General features: G+C 33.2%; 1 protein-coding gene across 4 annotated transcripts in view; it reads left to right on the top strand.

Annotated features, from left to right (window-relative positions):
* The window catches only part of Hgf (hepatocyte growth factor), a 66,303-nt gene extending 56,578 nt beyond the window's left edge, over positions 1 to 9,725 (top strand). For all 4 annotated transcript variants that reach the window (XM_074064877.1, XM_074064879.1, XM_074064878.1 and 1 more), the window contains 5 exons: positions 2,323 to 2,397; positions 3,465 to 3,611; positions 4,104 to 4,210; positions 4,336 to 4,481; positions 7,961 to 9,725. In XM_074064877.1, the coding sequence (XP_073920978.1) occupies positions 2,323 to 2,397; positions 3,465 to 3,611; positions 4,104 to 4,210; positions 4,336 to 4,481; positions 7,961 to 8,137 (652 nt within the window). In that variant the 3' untranslated portion in view covers positions 8,138 to 9,725. The remainder of the gene's footprint in view (positions 1 to 2,322; positions 2,398 to 3,464; positions 3,612 to 4,103; positions 4,211 to 4,335; positions 4,482 to 7,960) is intronic.
* Positions 9,726 to 18,191: the final 8,466 nt, after the last annotated feature.

Consider the following 18,191-nt stretch of genomic DNA (forward strand, 5'->3'; position numbering starts at 1 on the left):
TGTGTCCCTTAAAGTGTTCAGAAAGGTCCTGTATTTGTTCCCATAGTCCCTAATTCCAAGTGACAGTTCTGTTCTGATTAAGCAGAAGACAATTAGTCTTCACACTGCATTATCTCTATAATAGTTAAAATACATATGTTGTTAATTTTTCATCCCAGACTATTATGACTTGATTCTAACATATCTGTGTATAAACATATCAAAAATTTTATATTTGTTTTTAATTTCTGATGTCATTCAAATGAAAAATCATAATTTTGAAATTTGAAACTTTCTAATTATGTAAAGATGAATAAATCATCTTGAGTCTTGATTTTATGATAATTAGTACAAATAAGAATTATTAATATGTCCATTTTTCCATGCTTTTAAGAATCAATGATGTACAGGACTGGGGATGTAGCTAAGTGGTAAGCATGTCTGCCTGCCCAGCATGTGTGAAGCCTTCAGTCTGATTCACAGCACTGCTAAAAAAAAAAAAAAAATCAATGACATGTTCTGTATTAAATCACTTTGCAAATTATATCATAATTGAGATTAAGCTTAGTGTTAAATAATGAAATAAGAATTAATTTAAAGTCAGACCTCACAATTTCCCATATTTTATAATCATTAAAATGCAGTCTTCACTGATCTCAGAACTTTATCATGCTCTAAACCCAAAATGTGCCTCAATCCCTTGAGTTCTTCTTCCCTTGAGTTCTCACTGCATGTTGTAGCCTTCTTCCTCCCCATTTCTTGCTTGAAAATTTCTTCTCATTCTTCAAATCCCAATTGAATATCTCCTCTTTTAAGTAATCCTCCCTGTTCCTTCACTGTCAGTTTCTTAGAATAGAGGAAGAAACTATATCCCTTACTACCATTAATTCATAATGATACTGATATGGAATAGAGACAACCTGAAACTGAAGTCCTTTTATAAGTGTGCCAATTCATGACAAGCATGAAATTCACATCCGTTGATCTAAATGACTTTTTGTCACTATAATGTTGGATAGGATGAGTGAAAGTTCTCTTGTACCAGAGTCTTCTCTCAAGAAATAACTAATCAGATTTAATATTTGCACCAGTATATATATCGCTACCAGTAATTGTAGCGTAGCTGTCCTATGCATGTAGTACTGAAAAAGAATTATGAAGCAAACCAGAATATGAAGGCATACATTTAATAAAGACTAAAAGTTTTGGAGTGTTTAACTATCTTTAATTACAGAAAATGTTCTAAGAACGCACATCTCTCAGTTAATGAGTGATTCTTTTCTAACTGATAACCCCAATAGTAAAAAGACAAAAAGACTTCTGAATTATTTACCAACAAGAGGATATCCAAGGATACTATTTTGATAGTCTTCATTTTTGGGAATGCAAATAAAAAAGCATTCATTAGATCAGAGTACTAGAAACTTTTAGAAAAAAAACTATTTTAAATCCAGATTCTTAGTAACAACAGCTGTTAGTTATTTTTCCAAAACACATACTGAGAGGAATAGAAATTAAGACTGGATGTATACTCTTATCCTCTTGTGTGGTAGAGGCCATAAATAACTGTTGCCTTAATCTGGGAGTCTTCTAGTCTTACCCTCTGAAGCACTGAACATCTGTGCACTTTGGAATGCGAATTGTGAAAAGTTGTACTCTTTCCATGTTTCTGCCAAGAAGAATAGATTTACAGAATTTGATGTCAGCAAATAAATGTACTAGTACTTACTGTTCTCTAAAAAATATTTTACAGTTTCCTAAATGATTTGTCTCGCAAACATGTTTTACTTTCATAAATGAAATATTGCTGGCCATACACTTAACAAATTTATTCATACTCAGTTATATTTCAACAGATCCAAACTAAATAATGGTAGAGAAAGAAGGGAATCATGTAAAAATAACAAATTTTGCGACTGCTGTATGGTTTTTGAGGGTTTAAGTGAAACCACAAATTTGTGTTTTTTCATTAGCAGATGTCAAATTTAAAGCAGAGTCCCTTTTTAAAAAAATGTAATCATCCTATACATGCAGCACACATATTCTCTCATAAGTCTAGGTGTACGTAGACATGAATGTGTATGTTTAAAGCAAGTCCTTTAAACTGTAAAAATTGACTCAATAAAATCATATTCACATTATGGAAAAATGTTATAGCTACAATTACTCAATATCATCCTTGAGATAAAAGGATTACTACTCATTTTGTCTCAATTGGGTTAATTTCTACATTTTCCTCTCCAGTGCATTTATTTTTAACAAATGGAGCTGAATATTTTGCATGAATTGGCAAGCTCTTTTTCCACACAGACATTACTGGTTTATCTTTTCTTTTTCTCACAGAAATAAACATATCTGCGGAGGATCATTGATAAAGGAAAGTTGGGTTCTTACTGCAAGACAGTGTTTCCCTGCTAGGTAAAGTATTTTTTAAATTGATATTTTTTTTAGCACTTAAAAATCTGTATGCCTTTTACTTAACTTTTAAGCTTAGAGCGTGCATGTTTTGCAGAAATTCATCAGCATGGGGTGAACAAATTAATGTCTTTACAAAATTTGGAAAGCTTTGTATTCACTTTCATTTTCATATTCAATGCTAGTTCCATACATGTTTCTTGTGATTAGCATTAGTTTTACTTGGGAAAAATGTTTGCTTGAATTATGCAAAGAAGTATTGTCCCAACCTTCTACTTGTACTAAGTATGTGTAGGTAGAAATACTTTTTCTGAATTGTCAATAAACTCCTCTCAATCCTTGCTTCTGCCTCCTTATACAGAGACAACCTTAAAACCATCCAATGAAAATTAGCCTAAAGGATAGATAAGCAGGCAGCATTTGTAAGCTTACTTCCTAATTCTTATCCAGGTTACTTTGATTTTGTTGGTTTAAAACTCCAATCCTTAGTAATAAGCCAAATACATACACAGCTGAGGTAAAGTGAAATTTTCAGTAAAATTGTAATTCATGTAAAGAACTTTACCTGATATACCCTTTCTCCACATCCTCATCCCCCATACCCCTACTGATGAAAGAGTATAGGAGGGTGAGAATGGTGCAAATACTGTGTACACATGTATGTAAATGGAAAAATGAGACCTGTTGAAACAGTTCTAGGAATGGGGGAGGGGACATAAAGGAGAATAGTAGAGGGGGTGAATTCAAGTATGACATTTGATACATTGTAAGAAATTTTATAAATGCCACAGTGAACTTTACCTGAGAATTTTTCACAAGTGACTTACTCTTTAGCAGATATAACAAGTTTTTTTAAACTAGCTATTTAGAATTTCAGCAATTGTAAAGCTCTTTCTACTTCAAAACACTGTGGCACTCAGAATCTCCTGTAAAAAAAATGTGTGGCTATCTATTGTATCTGAATGAAAATTTAAATTTGGGTTACCTATCCTTATAAGCTAAAATAACAACATATCTGAATAATATTACATACTTTGGAATTATATTTTATATGCTAATTTCTTATTTAGAAACAAAGACTTGAAAGACTATGAAGCCTGGCTGGGGATCCATGATGTTCATGAGAGAGGAAATGAGAAACGCAAACAGGTTCTAAATGTTTCTCAGCTGGTATATGGACCTGAAGGATCAGATCTGGTTTTATTGAAGCTTGCTAGGTTAGTTCCTTTAAAGGATTTTGGTGTTTTAATGCAGACTAGAATTGCTGGAGCATTTTTCTTCATTTTCAGTTCTATGGCTATTCTTTAGATTTTTATTCTCTCATACATTATGTATCATATATATTTATATAGGTGTATATGTTCATGTGTGTGAATATAGTAAGAGGTATGTGCAAAATGTTTAAACATGAATCATGAAGTTGGGACAATAATCTGATCAGCCTACTTTAAAAGTGAAGTTTGAGCATTTTTTGATAACTTTGTAATGATTTGTTAAACAAATATGGAGACTATTTATTATTAGGAAATAAATGCTCTTCTTTACTACCTGTTCCAGATTTTGTCAGTATATATTAGACAGTTCTTTTTTCTATTTTTATAAATAAGACATCATTCTCTCTAAATATCATACATGAACACTACATTAAAAAAGTTAATGTTGTGTGGAATCCAGATGAAAGTACTTACTGTTCAATTTTTCTCTTTTAGACCTGCTGTCCTGGATAATTTTGTTAGTACAATTGATTTACCTAATTATGGATGCACAATTCCTGAAAAGACCACTTGCAGTGTTTATGGCTGGGGCTATACTGGATGTAAGCTACTTTTTAAAAGATGAGGCAGTATCATATTTATTTTATATACAAAATTTGTATTCATTTCTTATCTCTCTTGCCTTTGCCTTGTGCTCCTTAACTATGTACTCTTTGCACCATTCCAGTGATCAACTCTGATGGTATATTGCGAGTAGCACATCTCTATATCATGGGGAATGAGAAATGCAGTCAGCATCATCAAGGCAAGGTGACTCTAAATGAGTCTGAATTATGTGCTGGGGCTGAGAAGATTGGCTCAGGACCATGTGAGGTAAAAGGGAAGTTCTTGAATAAAGAGTATGTGATTAGTAGCATAGTGTGTTTTATGTTTATTTTCCTCAAATAAAAATAATTGTATACCAACCTGTTCTTGGACTAGTGAACTGCAGAAGACAGCCTTGTATTATTTCTGTGCATTTCATCTAATTAAGCAGTGAACTACCCTGTTCCATTCACAGCAAACTGAGGACATTTGTCTTTCAAAAGAACAATAAACACAGCCAGAACTCTAAGGGAAAGTTGTTCACATTGGAAGTATCCAACTCAGTTTGGTATAATAGATTGTATTTTTCTAATGTTTCTAAATTTATCTGATCTGAAATTCTCCCTATATGAACCCCATTAATAATATTAAAAGATACAGCCTGGGTTTTTAAGTGTGCTTTTGGTTAAGTTATGTGTGTGTGTGTGTGTATGCCTGTGTGCCTAAACAAATTCTATTTTTAAAAATCTAAAGGTCAGAGTTTGTGACTTTAAGGGCTTGGACATTTTCATTTGTTAGGCAACTTTTCTTTAAGCTTGGCAGAGTTCCTATCCTTATTTTACATAGACAAGCTGTTAAACTGTTATTTTAGATGTATTTGGAGTGAGAGAGATGGTCCTCCAACGTTCAGAGTAGTGGGGTTATGGAAGATGATGTGTAATAAAGCATGAAATGAGGCTGATAATAATGAAATGTTTGTTTAGTGTGTAAGCAAATGTATCCCTAAGTGTGGAACATAAACATATATTGAAATGGTCTGTACTATACCTTGTTCTGAGATTGTATTCTTGAAAAGGAAAAGAATATGTTTACTAAATTAAAGAGCTTTTAGAACTGCTTTAAAATGATAGGGTTAGAATTCAATATGTGTTTCTGAACACTTTACATTTTGGTCTTTTCAGCAAATGAGTATTACTGTGTCATAACAAGAGGCAATTATAGCAAGAGAACTCCACCAGGACAAAAAAATGAGTGAACTTAAATCCTTAGAGTGAGTTCAGGACTTTGGAGCTCCCCACAGTCTCAGAGATCCTCTAGAAATCAGTGTCCTTTTTCCAGCCCCAGGTCACTACTTGGTGACTGCATTTCAGAAAGAGTCTCAATCCAGATCACAACCAGTGTACTTTTAGTTTCCTTTTGTCCCTTTATTCTATATGCGTGATTTTTGTCCTTATTGAGAAGATCTGACATTCAATTGATTCTGCCACTTCTAAAAAGGACATTTGTCCTCTAGAATCTTCATATGTATATAAAGAGCGCTCTCTCTCTCTCTCTTTCTCTCTCTCTCTCTCTCTCTCTCTCAAATCTCTTGGGCTTTAACTCGGCCTGTCACTTGCTAGGCAAATGCTGTACCCCTTAAGCCACAATCATAGCCATTTTTTTTGCCTAGACCATCCTTAAACTGTGATTCTCCTACCTTTGTTTCTCACATAGCTGGGGTCACAGATATGTTCCACCATGCCCAGCTTGTTCTTTGAGATAGGGTTTGGTTAATTTTTTGCCTGGGTTGACCCCTAATCATAATTCTCCTATCTCTGCCTCCCAACTAGCTGGGATTACAAGTGTGAGCCACTGTACCCAACCCAATGGTGTGTTATCTCCACCAGCATCACAGAATTAATTTCACAGTGATATTCTTTCTAACCACATTACTTTTAAAGGAAAATTAAGGTAGCACTGAACATACTTTTTAAAAAATTGTTGTACATTATGGCATTTACAAAAGTTATTACAATGTATCAAATATATCATACTTGAATTTACTCCCTCCACTGCTCTCCTTTATCTCCCCCCGGAATAGTTTCAACAGGTATCATTTTTGCATTTATGTACATGTGCACACAGTATTTGCACTGTATTCATCCTCCTACACCCTTTCCCTACCACCTCCCCCACCTACTGGTGCCACCCTCTTCTCTCCGGCCCCATGGCAGGACTTGTTCCACCCCCTTCTCCAATTTTGTAGAAGAAAAAAGGAAAAAAAAATGAAAGAGATGACATTTTTGCTTGTTTAGGATAAAGATAGCTGTTGTTTCCTTGTAGCATTTCCATGTATATGTGTATTATAACCCCAACTGGTTCATCTCCTCTATTTTTTTTTATTCTACCTTGGACTGAGCATACTTCTAAAGAAGGTAAAGATGCTCAAAGCCAGTCACTGTGTTCTTAGGAGGCTTCGTGATACATAAAAATGATGCAGCACAGTTGTGATGGCTTTGTATAACAATATATGAAATATAATGTATCCATCCATATATATAAATATTCACAAATATGTGTAGATATAAATCAATGTATCAATCTGTATCCAGCCCCCATCTAGCTCCAAAATGTCATCATACAAGATAGGTCATGTGGTCAGGTGTGGTGGAACATTCCTACAATCTCAAACTCAGGAAGCTGAGGGAGAAGGATTGTGAGTTCTAGGCCAGGCAAGGCAACACAGTGAATCTGTCTCAAAAAACATGAAACAACAAAGACCTGCCATGAAATTATAGACTATGCTCCAGAAAAAAGGCATAAAATATAAATATAGCTAGGTTAGTTACTATTAGCGACAGTGAGTAGAGAAACATTTTTCCCCAAAAGGCAACTTTCAAATAATACAATTATTTTTTCAACTATAATATTTTAACTTTGTAAGATAATCTGGGGAAAAAGAATCTTTGGATAAAAGAGAAGATTTAATGCATTGAAATCTGTTGAAGTAATTTTAGGAAGGGAAATGGAAGGGGGGAAGAATGGAGGGGATGAACCAAATGGGTATAATATATGTCTATATGGAAATGTCACAATGAAACCCTGTACAGCTATCATATACTAATAAAAACATTTAAATATAATAATAAAATTATTATATAAAAATAAAAAGTAAAAAAATTATATAACAATAAAAAGTAAAAATAAAATTTTATATGAAATAAAATATAATAAAATATTTAAATGTAATAAAATTATTATAATAAAAGAAAATAATGAAATATAATAATAAAAATTAAATTGTAAGTCTGGGCAAATGCCAAGGTCTGTGTATCTTCTGAAAAATGAAAACAGACAAACAAACCCATAGGTTTCTTTCTTTACCAGTATTTTTCTATATTTTATAAATTTTCTATATTGAACATATTTTGAATATTAGATGATCAAAATAAATATAAAATTTAAATTAAATAAGTATCAGTAGTTATTTGAATTTCTGCATTCAACAAAACCAAAGGATGAATAAATATTTTGGAGAAAGCAAGTCATTCTTAAACGAACACTACACGTGACAGATTACTTCGTACTCCAGTCTTAGCTAATTCAGTAGACAACCAGATTCCAATTGATAAAAATCAGTTTTTATCTCTTTGCATTTCTGAAGCAGTTATTCTATTTTTTGAATTTATAGACACTTGAAATGCAAAGCAATATTGGATAATGTTAATGATTTATTATTTTTTATTTCTAAAATAATACTTTGCTGTTGTTGCATGTTTTCTTCCTAGGGTGATTATGGTGGCCCACTTATTTGTGAACAACATAAAATGAGAATGCTTCTTGGTGTCATTGTTCCTGGCCGTGGATGTGCCATCCCAAATCGTCCTGGTATTTTTGTCCGAGTTGCATATTATGCAAAGTGGATACACAAAATTATTTTAACATATAAGGCACAACAATCATAGCTGAAGTAAGTGTGTCTGAAGAGCCCATCAATACATGGTGATTTTACATGGAATTTTCAGAGAACGAGGAATTAAAATGTCACCTGAAGCAATCCTAAAACAACTACTTGAGTGTCATGTTTGTTGATACTCATTAATATATCTGGGTGTTTTCTGTTCTGTTTGTTAGTGTTATTTTGTAAATGTTGAAGTGAATTAAGGTACATGCAAGTGCAGTAACATATCTCCTGAAGATACTTGAATGGATTAAAAAATGCAAAGGTATAATTTCTGGATGATATAAGATTTAATGGAAATAATCAATTAATCACTCTTCGCTGCTTTCCAGGTTAATTTCTTATGGATGAATCAAACAGAAGTTAAACTTTATTTTAACCTGACCAAAACAATTTATACCTTGTGCTTGTAAATAACACTACATTAAATTATGTTACCTTTCATATGCCACAGTATAGTTCATTCAACATGTATCCAATACTGGTTATGCAAACATAAATTTATAAAAACACATATACCTTACAAATACCCGAGAACATACATGCCATTTGCCACAGTTTAAATCATGGTGTAATCTAATGTAGTCCCTAAATATATTGGAGGTATGTATCTGTAGTTTTTCTTTAAGAAAAAAAAATTAAAATTTCTAAAGACCAGTAGAAATATTCAGGAATGGTACAAGAAAACTGACTATTTTCTGCAAATAATCTATACATGACCTCCACCAGTAGGCACTTCAAGTGAGGTCAGGACCCACAGAATTAAATATGCCTACTCTAGGTATTTACATATATTTATTATGATAGCTATTTCATGTAGTTTTTAATTATTAAAAGGAAAAGAGTAATATGTGTATTTGTATTATTTCTTTCCTACAAATTTAGGGCCACTTATTTATGCAAGATATTGGTAGATTTATTTTCCTAAACCATTTCTTAAATCTCAAATATGTGTCTAAATGAAGAAATTCATAAGTGTCTTCATCATTAAAAGTGTATGTAAGTGGGTTATTTCCTAGATTTGCTGCTTCTAGAAGCAAGTGGTTTCCTTAAAAATTTTTAGAATTATTTAAGATGAATATTTTCATATGTCTCAAAATTTTGTTACTAGCTGTTCATTAAGTCATGCACTGAAGTGTATTTCAAGAAAAAAAAAGTGAAATTATGTTTTCATCCTGGAAATGTGTTAGCCTATGAAAGTTTTATTCAAGTAAAGGGAAGATGAAAGTATAAAAAGAAAGGAAAGGAACTAATTTGTCTAAACTCTGTATTCAATTATTTTTTAAAGTGTAGTTGAATCTGCTGAATCAGATATTTTATTAAGATATTTTCATTTTATCTTACTTCACTTAATGTAGTTTTTGCTAGTGGAATAGGGAATATTCATTTAAATTTTTGTTCTGTACAATAGTCAATTTATCATATTTATTTTTATGTTTTCTATGATTAGCTAATAATAATGAATTTGTGAAGAAATGGGATAATGAGATGTAATAAAATGACTGAATTGTCACAAAATCTTCCTGTACAAATCAGCAATAATTAAAAACAATTATATGGATGTTTTGAATCCAGCTATCCCAGTTCTCTAACTTGACTCTCAAATCATCTTTATTAAGGCCAAGGATCCAAACAATGCCATAGAAAGTCACTAGTGAACAGTTATTCTGGAATAAAATGCCTTTAAATATACATAGTCCACAGAGAACAGGGCAGCAAATATGGGAAAGCTTATACAAATTGTGCTATATATATATATATATATATAATTTTTATAAGGTAGGTGTCAAGAAACAGTGGAGGCACCTAGTTGTCAGTTCACATTATCTTCTTTTGTTTCTATTTCTCTTTCCCTTATATAATACATTTTAATAAAACACATAGAATTTTCAATTATATATTTTCAAAATATTAAAATGCTTTCATAGTTCCTTCTTGCTGAATTGGCCAAATTTTATTAAGTTACAGGTTAATCATATTGGCAAATTTGTTATAACAATTGTGACACTTTAAAATACTTCATGCTTTTCTTGTGAATTTCCATGGAAAGAGAGATAGGGATTACCTAGAGACACTATGTGGCTAACTTTTTAAACATTTGAACTCAGTGTTTTCCATTTTCTTAAAGGATAGAAGCATCTGTAAATCACCAAACATGGTGCACAAGGCAAGTCTCTCTTTGGGAGGTTTCCTTTGTGATGGGGGAAAGGATGGGATGGATATGAACGCTAAATGAATGAGATCTATGTTACTTTAGGTGTAAGGGTTTAATCGTGTCATTACTCTCTAGTGAAAGGTATTGTTTATTGGTGTTTTTTTATGAATAAATTTCAACTTATCCAGAAACTCACTTTATTTTACACAGTGGACAAAAGGGTCTTTTAACTTAAATTTTTCAATGCTATTTTGTTTTGGCTGTTTGAATAATGGTTATATACGCTGTTGTATTTAGACATTTTCTTATGTCTACCAGGAATAGAAATGTAAAATTAAACTATTTGTCATAATGCCTCTGCTGTGCAGAAGGGATGATAATCCTTTTGTATATTTCTTTAATTTTATTGTAAAATGTGCAACGACTCTTACCTATTTGCTGCAGGCAGGTCCTCAGTAATGTGGTTTGTACTGAGTCAGTCTCCAGTATTAACAGTCTCTTGCTTGCTCTCAAGTGTTTCAAACTGCAGGAATGTGAGACACTGGAAAGCAAGAAAAATAGCAATAGTGGCTTGTGTGATGGCAGAGTTGTATTTCACTTATTCCTGTGAATATTCTTGTTGGTACCAATGGTACTGTACAACGTGAATGTTATAGCTACAACATTCTCTTGAAAAGAACACTGTCAAGAAGTGGAAAATTGCTATCAGGTATTTTCTTATTGTTTCTGAACTTTTTTTAAAAAAAAGAAATACTAGTTTTGCAAGATAGTGAACATAGGTAAAGAGTTTTAATAAGCTCTAATACTAAAAAGACATATTGATTTACTGAGGTTCAAAAAGCAACTAATTTCAATTGTTATAGCTTATTTTTATGAAAACTCATTTAAAAATAAATTAAGTTGAATAAAAAAGACGTTTGTCTTTTAAGTATTTTAATATGTTACTTTTCATGATTAAGTTAAAAATCAGAATATATCTTTCATTTTTCAACTGAGTTTAGAACTAAGAATTTACTAATACAAACAAATAAATTGTTCAAATTCTCCGGATCCTATGACTTTTGACAGTGTAACTTTTAAGTAAGTTCATTTCCATTTGCACACAAAGTTTCTGTCTTTAGGAAACTGAAAATGGAAAACTGTGGATATTCTGACTGTCTTGTGTGTATATAGGAAAATGAGAAGCTGCCTGTGGAGTGAGTGGTGCAGCTGGGTGCTCACCCAAAAGGGAACACTGTGCTTATGACTTGTACTATAAAGTTTCTGTAGTTAATAAAGTTGTTATTTTTATAACCATGATTATATTATTATTCTTAATAATAAAATATTTTATCAAAAAACTTCCCTTCTCTTTCATAATTATGTGTGTGGATATGCATGTGTCTGTCTAGGGCTTTAATGTGGAAGACAGGAAGAACATCTTTCATTGACAGAAATTACCTGGCTTTTGTCACAAGGAATGTCATGTAACCTGTTTATAGGTCTGAGATAAAAATTTAACTTTTTCCAATTTCTATCCATGGGAATATCAGAGCTCTTCAGCAAATCATTAATCCTTACTACTTTGATTTGTTCAACTGTGTAAAGTATAATCATTGTCATTTCTCCTATTTGCTAGAAAGGCACCATGCTTTAATTTGCCACCACATACAAAATATTGCAAATAATCACTTAATTTCTTTTGCCATACCACTATATGTTAGAAAAGTGGTTTTAAATGATTAATCAATATGAGCTACCTTTTGGAAATATTCATTGAATTTAGAAGAATATGATTTCATTTATTTAATTCAAGTTGGAAGAACTTGTTATCGGCGATCTAATCAAGAGCTCTGTGACACCACTGATTATTTCAAATTGTGTAATATTGTCTCTCTATCAGAATGATGGCTCTACTAATTATTATGGCATAGATACTGATCTCAAGTGATAATTAACATATCTACTTCTATAAACTGTATAAAATAAGTATCTTTTTGATGATTATTATTAAAGCAGAATACGCACTCATTTTTGATGCCAATAAGAATATTTAAGTTGTATATACTGTTGAATTTTCTAAAACTTGATGTTTTCTCCAGTTTCTAGGACTCCATCCCATTCTAAAAATGTATGTTCTGCTAGTTAAAGTAAAATAGTCAATGAAGCTTCTTTAAGAGCTGGCATTTGAATTGGTCATGGTGGCTCACACTTGTAATCTCAGCTACTCAGGAGGCAGAGGCAATTTGAGGCTATCCTGTGTAAAAAGTTAGTACAACCCATTCCAATAAACAAGCCGGGCATGGTTGTAACATGGCTGTAGTCCCAGTTATGGGAGGCATTGGTAGAAGGGTCAGTCAGAGGGCCAGTTCCAACCAAAACTTTCAGCATTAGCTGAAAATAACTAAAGCAAAAAAGGTTTGGAGGAGTGACTCAAGTGGTAGAGTGCCTTCCTAGCAAGCATAAGGCCTTGAGTTCAAACCCCAGTACCACCACATAAATTAATAATAATAATACGATATTTTATCAGTTTCTCAATGTAGTAAAAAAGTAAGCTATGTAAATTTATCTGGAACCTAATTTTTTTTTAAAAAGCTGGAATTGTTGGTTTCCTAATATAGTTTTATTTATTTACTCTTATAGATCATGATGCTCTAATTAGTCACTATTTGTCAATGTCCTGAAAGAATCTCCTTGGTTTGCATTTCCTCTGTGATTTACTCCAAGGATTCTAATCTACACAGGTTCTATCCATGACCTATGATCTCCTGAAAAAGCTTTTCTATAACTCTTTAAGCAAATCACAAACCTGGCATTTGAAAGTAACAGGAAAAGTTTTAGTCTAAATCACCTGTATTTTTCCTTTGTACTTTACATTTATAAATTTCTCATTTGTATATATTATTTATGTAAGCTGAAATTTAGGATAACGTCAACATAAAATGGGATAGCTAAAGGAATTAGGGCAGAAATTACGGTATTATAAAGAATGTGTTATTGCCTAAAGTGCATCTAATGAGACAGAACATACTTGGGAAAACAAACTTACTTTAAATAATTATAAATTATTTGTGTATTTTTTGCTTTAAAAAATAGAACCCCCCCACAACAACAAAATTATGACCCTTATGTACAATCTAACTCTAACTTTGCATCTTTGTCACTCTCAAATACTCCTGAATCATGTTCATCACTTTATATTCACCATTTGGCAAATATCTTTCCCCACTTTAACTTCATGCTTGTGTTCACAGCTTTCCTTCTACACCTCAAAATCCTAAATGATCTTTTCCTGTGGAGACTGCACGCTCAACCTCCTGATGCAGAGTTGTCCTCAGGGGCTCCTTCTGGCTTGCTGACTCTGTCTATGTTTACATTTGGTTTGCTTTATTTACTTTTAGTTTCTTTTTATTCTTTTGGGAGAATGAAGTTTGAAATCAGGGCTTCCACCTGCAAAGCAGGTACTCTACCACTTGAACCACATCTCCAGTCCATTTAGCTCTGGTTAATGGACTGGGGTCTCACAAACTATTTGCCCTGTGCTGACCTGGTAAACCGGTGGCACCCAACTTATTTTATTTCATTTTTAATGTGTGATCAGTTCCACTCAGTTTGTGACCCTCAATATTGTCCGCATTATTCTTTGTGCATTCTTTCTGTGCTTCACAAATAATGATGACAAATTTATTTTATATTTAATACGTAATTCATTCTCTTTTAGAAGGTTTTTTTCTTTGTACAAATTGTCAACTCTCACAAAGGGATAGAAATTTTAGGAGTTTGTATTTTATTGTGCTATTTAGATTTGAAATGTGTAAGTGGGACTATTTTTAAATGGTTTATTTTTATGCTTTATGATGCAAGTGGCAAAGAGGATTTTTTTCCATCTTTTAATTGATACATAAAATTGTACATATTTGTGTGGCACCATTGATGTTTTGACACATGTATATACGTATAATGTTCAAATCAGGATAAGTATGTCTAGTTCCTCTACTATCTCTCAGTACATATTCATTATCGATGGTCCCTAATGTGCAACAGTAGGCCAGAACCACTTTCTCCTTTTTAGATGTAATTTCATAACCATGGATCAACCCCCGCCCCACACACACGCTCTCCCCACACTCTGGTAACCACCATTCTTTTCTCAGTGCCTATGAGATCAAGGGTTGCAGATTCCGTCTGTGAGTGCGATCACATGCCTCGTCTGCCTGTACCTGGCTTGTTTCACTTCACATAATGATCTCCAGTTGAATCCCTGGTGTTGCAAATGGCAGCATTTGCTTCTTTTCTGTGGTTTAATATACTCCACTGTGTGTATGTACCACATTTTCTTTATCCCTTCCTTTCTTGACAGACACTTAGGATGTTGCAATTTCTTGGTCAGTATGAAAAGTGCTGTAATAAACATTGGAGTGCAGATTTCTCTCTGAATATGGGTTTCATTGTCTTTGGAAATGTAGCCAGGAGTGTGATTGCTGGACCATATGATAGTTGTACTTAAAATTTTTGAGACACCCTCATACAGTTTTCCATAATGATGGTACTAATTTACATTTCTACCAGTGGTGTGCAAGGGTCCCTTCTCTCCACATTTCTTTCCACTTGTTACCTTTAATAAATATATTCTGATAGTTGTCTTTCTTACTGGGGTGAAATGATGCCTCCTTGTGGTTTTCATTTACACTTCCCTGGTGATTAGTAATGGTGAGCATTTCTTTTCATCCATGTATCGGCCATTTACAAGTCTTTTTTTGAGGAATGTCTTTTTATTCCTACTGTCCATTGGGTTATTTGGGATTTATATATTTTTTATTGCTAGAGTTATTTAAATTATAATCTTATATATTATAGACATTAACCCCTTGACTGATGCAGAGTTTGCAGATTTTTTTTCCAATTCTGTAAGTCATTTTTCGCTATTTTAATTATTTCCTTGCTCTACAGAAGTCTTTTGGTTTGTTGTAATCCAATCTACCTTTGCTTTTGTTTCCTGTGTTTTTGGGGTTTTATCCAAAAATTCTTTTCTTATTCCAATGACCTAAAATGTTTCCTTTTAATCTTTTCATCATTTCAAGTCTTAAATTTAAGTCATTAGTCAATTTGGAGTCGATTTGTAAATGATCAGAAGTGTCTAGGTACACTCTGCTGGATATGAATAGCCTATTTTCCCAGCACCATTTGTTAGAGACTTTCTTTTCCTAATGCCTGCTCCTTGCACCTTTGTCGAAGATCCACATGTACACATGTGGGCTTACTTTTGGTTTCTCTGTTTGTTCCATTGATCTGTTTCTATGTCAGTACCATGCTGTTTTGATTACTATATCTTTATAGTATGTTTTGAACTCAGGTAGGATATAATACCTCCTGGTTTGCTCTTTTGCCCAAAATATCTTCAGCTATTATTTTATTTTTGTATTTCCATATGAATTTTAGCAATTTTTTCTAGTTCTATGAAAAATGCCATTGGTATTTTGTTAGGGATTCCATTGAATATGTAGATCACTTTGGGTGGTAAGTACATTTCTTTAACAATATTAATTCTTTCAACCCATGAAATTGTGATGATATTCCAATTTTTGTTTCCCCTTCAATTTCTCTCATCAGTGTTTTAATTATAAAGCTCATTCATCTTTTTGGTTAAATTTATTCCTAAATATTTTGTCCTGGGTATTTTGTTATTGTTTCTAGAGTAAATAACACTGCCTTTTTAATTTCTTTTTCAGATAATTTCTATTGGTGTTTAGAAGTGTCACTAATTTTTGTATCTTGCTGCTTGGATGCACTTGTTCATTAGTGCTAATAGTCTGTTAGTGGAGTCCTTATATTTTCCAAGTATAAGACCATGCCATCTGCAAAGAGTGATAATTTGATGTCCTCTATCCCAGTTTGGAAACCCTCTTTCTTTCTCTTACCTGGCTAGGATTTTCAGCTCTATAGTGACAGAAGTAGTGAAGATAGGGTTCCTTTCTTATTCCAGGTCCTAGAGGAAAAATTCTCAGCTTTTCCTCATTCAGAATGAGGATAACTGTAGGTTTGTTGCATAAGGCCTTTATTGTGATGAGGTACATTTTTCTATATCTAATTTGTTGACAATTTTTTTTTAGCATGGAGAGATGTTGAATATTTCAAATAATTTTCCTTTCCATACCAACAGTCACGTTTTTGTCCTTCATTCTGTTGCAATGATGTATCATGCTAATTGACTTTCATATGTTAAACCTTTCCTGCAACCCTAGGATGAACCCCTCTAGATTCTGGTGAATAATTTTGAATGTACTGTTAGATTTTGTTTGCTAATTTCTTTTTTGTCATTTTTGCATTTACTCACATGTGTATACTTTGTTTGGGTCAACCCAGCTTCCAAGTAGAACCTGTTCCAGCCTCTTGTTCTACAATTTTGTTGAACAGAAAGCATAAAAGATAATAAGAAAAACATAACATTTTTGCTAGTTCTAGATAAAGATAGCTATACAGAGAGATTCCTAGAGTTGCTTCCATTCATATGTGTATTACAACCCACATTGGTTTATCTCTACCACACCTCTTCACTACTTCCTAGTCCCCTTCCTATAGTGGACTCTGTCAGTTTAAGATTACTATATTTGCTCCTCTACAGTGAGTACATCAACCACGTTCAAGTTTCGGGTTTCTTTCCCTTTCCCTATTCCTCCTGTGCATGTTCTCCCCTTAGCATGTGACCCATGTCCAATAATATTACTGCATTTGTTTTAGGTCTATAATCTGCATATGAGTGAGAACATGCGATTTTTGGCCTTCTGAGCCTGGCTAACTTCGCTTAAGATGATGTTCTCCATCATTTACTTGTGAATGACAAAATTTCATTCTTCTTGGATGAAATTGAATAAAATTCCATTGTGTATAAACAACACATTTCCATTAATTGGTAGAGAGGCATCTTGATTGTTTCCATAGCTTGGCTATTGTAAATAGTGCTGAAATAAACATGGGTGTGCAGGTGCCATTGTTGTAACCTGATTCACATTCCTTCAGGCAGATCCTTAGGAGTGATATTGCTCAATCATATATCAGATCTATATTTAGTTTTTTAAGAAACCTCCAATTGTTTTCCAAAGTGGTTGTATTAGCTTTGCAAAGTACTTGTACATTCCTACCAGAAGTATATATATGACGGTTCCTTTTCCCCACATCCTTGTCAACGTTTGTTGTTGCTGGTGTTCTTGATGATAGTTATTCTAACAGGAGTGAGGTGGAATCTTAGTGTGGTTTTGATTTGCATTTCTTTTATGGTCAGGGATGATGAGCATTTTTTCTTTTTTTTTTTTGTGTGTGTGTGAGGCTATTTGGACGTCTTCCTTTGAAAAAGTTCTGTTTAGTTCAGTTACCCACTTCCTTATGGGTTCACTGATTTTTGGGGAGTGTAGTTTTTTTTGCTCCCTGTATGTGCTGGTTATCAGTCCTTTGATATATAGCTAGCAAATATTTTCTCCTACTCTGTGGGTGTCTCTTCAATTTAGAGATCATTTCTTTTGTTGTGCAGAAGATTTTTAATTTCATATAGTCCCATTTGTCCATCCTTTCTCTTAGTTGCTGGGCTGCTGGGGTTCTACTGAGGAAGTTCTTGCCTATGTCTACTGCTTCCAGAGTATTCCCTGCTCTTTCCTGTACTAACTACAAGGCTTCAGGTCTGATATTAAGGTCCTTCATCCATTTTGACTTGATACTAGTACAGGGTGAGCGTATGGATCTAGTTTCAGTGGATATCACAGATACCACTTTTCCTAGCAACATTTGTTGTGTGTTTTTGTTGCCTCAAAAATAAGGGGGACATGGCTGTGTAGATTCATATCTGGGTCCTCTATTCTGTTCCACTGGTCTCCATATCTGTTTTTGTGTCAGTATCATGCTGTTTTTATTGCTGTGGCTCTGTAATATAGTT

The sequence above is a fragment of the Castor canadensis genome, chromosome 2 (assembly GCF_047511655.1).
Source record: "Castor canadensis chromosome 2, mCasCan1.hap1v2, whole genome shotgun sequence".
NCBI lineage: Eukaryota > Metazoa > Chordata > Mammalia > Rodentia > Castoridae > Castor > Castor canadensis.